At 52.3% G+C, this 3,076-nt stretch overlaps 1 protein-coding gene across 1 annotated transcript in view; it reads right to left on the bottom strand.

Moving 5' to 3' along the window:
• The window catches only part of SLC6A5 (solute carrier family 6 member 5), a 30,560-nt gene extending 28,076 nt beyond the window's left edge, over window positions 1-2,484 (bottom strand). Inside the window, exons 1-3 of the mRNA XM_031062234.1 lie at window positions 2,387-2,484; window positions 699-1,227; window positions 427-434 (exon numbers count right to left, since the gene is read on the bottom strand). Coding sequence (XP_030918094.1) covers window positions 427-434; window positions 699-1,227; window positions 2,387-2,389 — 540 coding nt within the window. The 5' untranslated portion in view covers window positions 2,390-2,484. The remainder of the gene's footprint in view (window positions 1-426; window positions 435-698; window positions 1,228-2,386) is intronic.
• Between the last annotated feature and the right edge of the window lie 592 nt (window positions 2,485-3,076).

Raw genomic sequence — 3,076 nt, 5'->3', positions numbered from 1 at the left:
GGTCCCCCGTGGCCAGGGGGGTGCCATCACCTTCCCTGGGGCTGGGAGCCCTCGGTGGCCTCTGGAGGGTCAGGAGCGAGCGCCGGTTCCAGCGCAGCGGGGAGCAGTGGAAATGGCTTCTACCGCAGGCCGGCAGGGTAAATGCGGCTGGGCCGGAGGGGAGGCACTGTGGGGAGCGGAGAGCGGCCCCTGCTCGGCCCCGCAGCACCGGCGGCATCCCCTCCCTCCCGAGACCTCTTATGGCATTGCGCTTCTTTACTTCGCCCGAATTTTGGTTATGGGGCGCGAGGCACGCAGCCCCCGGGGGTTTGGGCAGGAGAAGAGCCTGAGGAGGGGAAGGGCAAGGCACCTTTCACGTGTGCTGCTGGGGACAGGAGCAGACAGCCTCATGTAAGGGTGTGCGGGTCAGAGCCGCGCTGCACCCGCAGGCACGGCTCAGGAGCCGGCTGGAATGACTCGGGATGCTCGTTCGTACCGCCAATACATCGTTAGCACTCGCATCAACGCTATTACATCGTTAGCACTGGCCACTGGAGCTCAGATCCTCTCCTCCCTTCTTCCTTCCCCCCTCCATGCGGCGTGGGCCCATCCCCGACTCATCGGCACCTGATTTTAGAACTTCCACCCCAAATCGGTGCTGAGCGGCGCAGATCTCCCACGAGCTGAAGCGGGGGAAGGAGAACCTGTAAGGAGACAACTCACCCCCTCCACTCTGCCAGGGAGAACAGAGGTGTTGCCGTCGGCGCCCAGCACCACCGTGCTCTGGCTCAAGGTCACCCAGGCGCCCTTGGCGTTGTTCTGCTCCAGCGTGCTCTTCCCGAGGCTCAGGGCAGCGTCCCCGTCTGTGCTTTGCAAAGCGGGAATTTTGCACTGGGGGATCGCAGCCTGCCCGGCAATCCCTGCCCCGGGGCTCGGCTTGCAGGGGAAGCTTTCCGCAGATTCCCTCCGGAGGGTGGAGCTGGCTTGCACCGGGGTGCTGCTGAGCTTGCAGATCCCGACTTTGGTCCTCTCGAACTCGTTTGGTTTCGCCTCTTCGGAGAGAAAGGCTTTGCTGTCGTTGGAGAGTGACCGGGGAAGGCTGGCGGTGGCGGGCGCTGGCACGGGGGCGTTCTGCGGCTCATTCTCGGCGCCGCTTCTTAAAACTCCCGCACCTTCGTGGTGTGCGGAAGCCACCGCTTCAGGATTGTTCACAAGCTGCTTGCTCATATCCCTTTGACTGGCGTAATCCTACAATGAGAACGTCACATATTTTACCAAAAGGAGAAGAAGGGGGAAAAAAAAAAAGCGTTGGCGCTGCGGAGATTATAGGAATTTTTGTCCTCGTGCAGGAAACGCATGCGCCAGAAAATCGGGATACAGGAGTGTTGCAGAATTTCGAGGAGACACGGCTCTCCTGCTTGCCCTCCCATTCAACGTTAATACTCTGGGGGAAAAAAGAGTACGGTGCACAAAGAACCCCCAACCCAAACCCCCCCAAAACCCCCAAACAACAAACCTCTAACAAAAACCAACACTAGCGTCTGCAAACCCGTAATTCAAGTTTAAATAAGTGTTTCCAAAGCACTGCGCCGCCAGACCTCGTTAGATTTCACATCACGACTGTAGGATGCTCCCTTCCCTATCACCAGTGTAGAAAGATTCTTTAATTTTACGCCCCATTTCCTTTCTGTCATTCAACAATGCACATCGGCTTTTTTTTTTTTTTTTAATATATATGAGCAAGAGACAAGCTGCCCTGTAGGCAACCGGGGATGTTAAAAAACAAGTGAAATAGTGCTGGTGAAGATTTCTGAGCTGGCTGCTACGCTTCAAAGCCCATCAGCAAGAGAGTGAAATGCAAAAAAAACCCCAAACATAACCGCACTGCCACAGTGGGATTAACACCACTAACAGTAGCTTTCCCCTATTCTTTTCCTTATCTTTCCGATTCACATAGTGATGAAGATTTTATTTGAGCTTCGTTAGATTACTGACGACACTCCGACACTCACCTCTGCCTTTCCCTCCAGTTTAAAACTACAATTTAAAATGTATCTTCGTTTTATACATTCAGCAACCTGAAGGCGAACCTCACCTTTTCCATCAGTTTAATGTTAGCTTTACACACACCCTTTATTTTTTCAGTGTCACACAAAACTCCCCGTCACCATTTCCGCCACAAGTTTTCTCTCCCTCGTAATCCCGCTCTCCCGGCACCAGGGATAAAGTCTGCAGGGACTGGGTCACTAAATTTTTGGGCATTTTTGGGGTGCCACCGCTTTGCCCGTGCTCGCCCCTTCCCCGCAGCATCCATCCCTACCCCGTGCGCGGGAGGCTCCGCCGGCAGCACCGCGGACAGTTCCCTCCAGCCCCGCTCGGCGTCCGAGAGAAAAAACCCAGCACTTACCATGTCTTAAAGAGCCGCAGATGGAGCCGATGGAGGTGGAAGGAGCAGCACGGGCAATTGTCAGACTGGATTTTGCCCAGTTCAGAGCAAAGCTTTCTATACTTCCTTGGGAAAGACCGGGTTTGCGTCAGTGCATAGCAAGGTGCCCTTCGTGTGACATTTTCTTGATAATAAGAGTTTGATAAATCATTAGCCTTGGTTTCGGATTTTAAAGGGACACCGGGCTGGCTGTCACTCCCGCGGCAGTGGCACTGCGTGCTCCCTGTGACTCATGTGGGGGCTGATCGCCAACCCGAACCCGAGCACGGCAGAACTTTCCTCTGCCGATCAGAGGGAACATGTGAGAAACACGTACTGCTGCACCCAAGGCAGGAGAGAAATGGGCACAAACCTTCCATTTCTACTCCTCTTCCTCCTCCCTCTCATTGCAGTGCAATCTAGCTCCCTTTTTAAAATCTACATTTCTGCAGTTCACGTGTTATAACAGCTCGTTTATATAGGCTATCAATTTATATTATATAGATATATCATATTATGTATATATATACATACATATATATACACATACACATATATGTGTATATATACATATATATATTATCAATATATATTATATTGTATATAACATATACTATTTATATACGTGGATATAAAAATAAAAACATAAACATTATCGGGTTTGTGTCTAAC

Source organism: Geospiza fortis, unplaced genomic scaffold (genome assembly GCF_000277835.1).
Source record: "Geospiza fortis unplaced genomic scaffold, GeoFor_1.0 scaffold165, whole genome shotgun sequence".
Taxonomy (NCBI): Eukaryota; Metazoa; Chordata; class Aves; order Passeriformes; family Thraupidae; genus Geospiza; species Geospiza fortis.
Note: the sequence above shows the minus strand (reverse complement) of the source record. Positions and strands in the feature narration are given on the sequence as shown.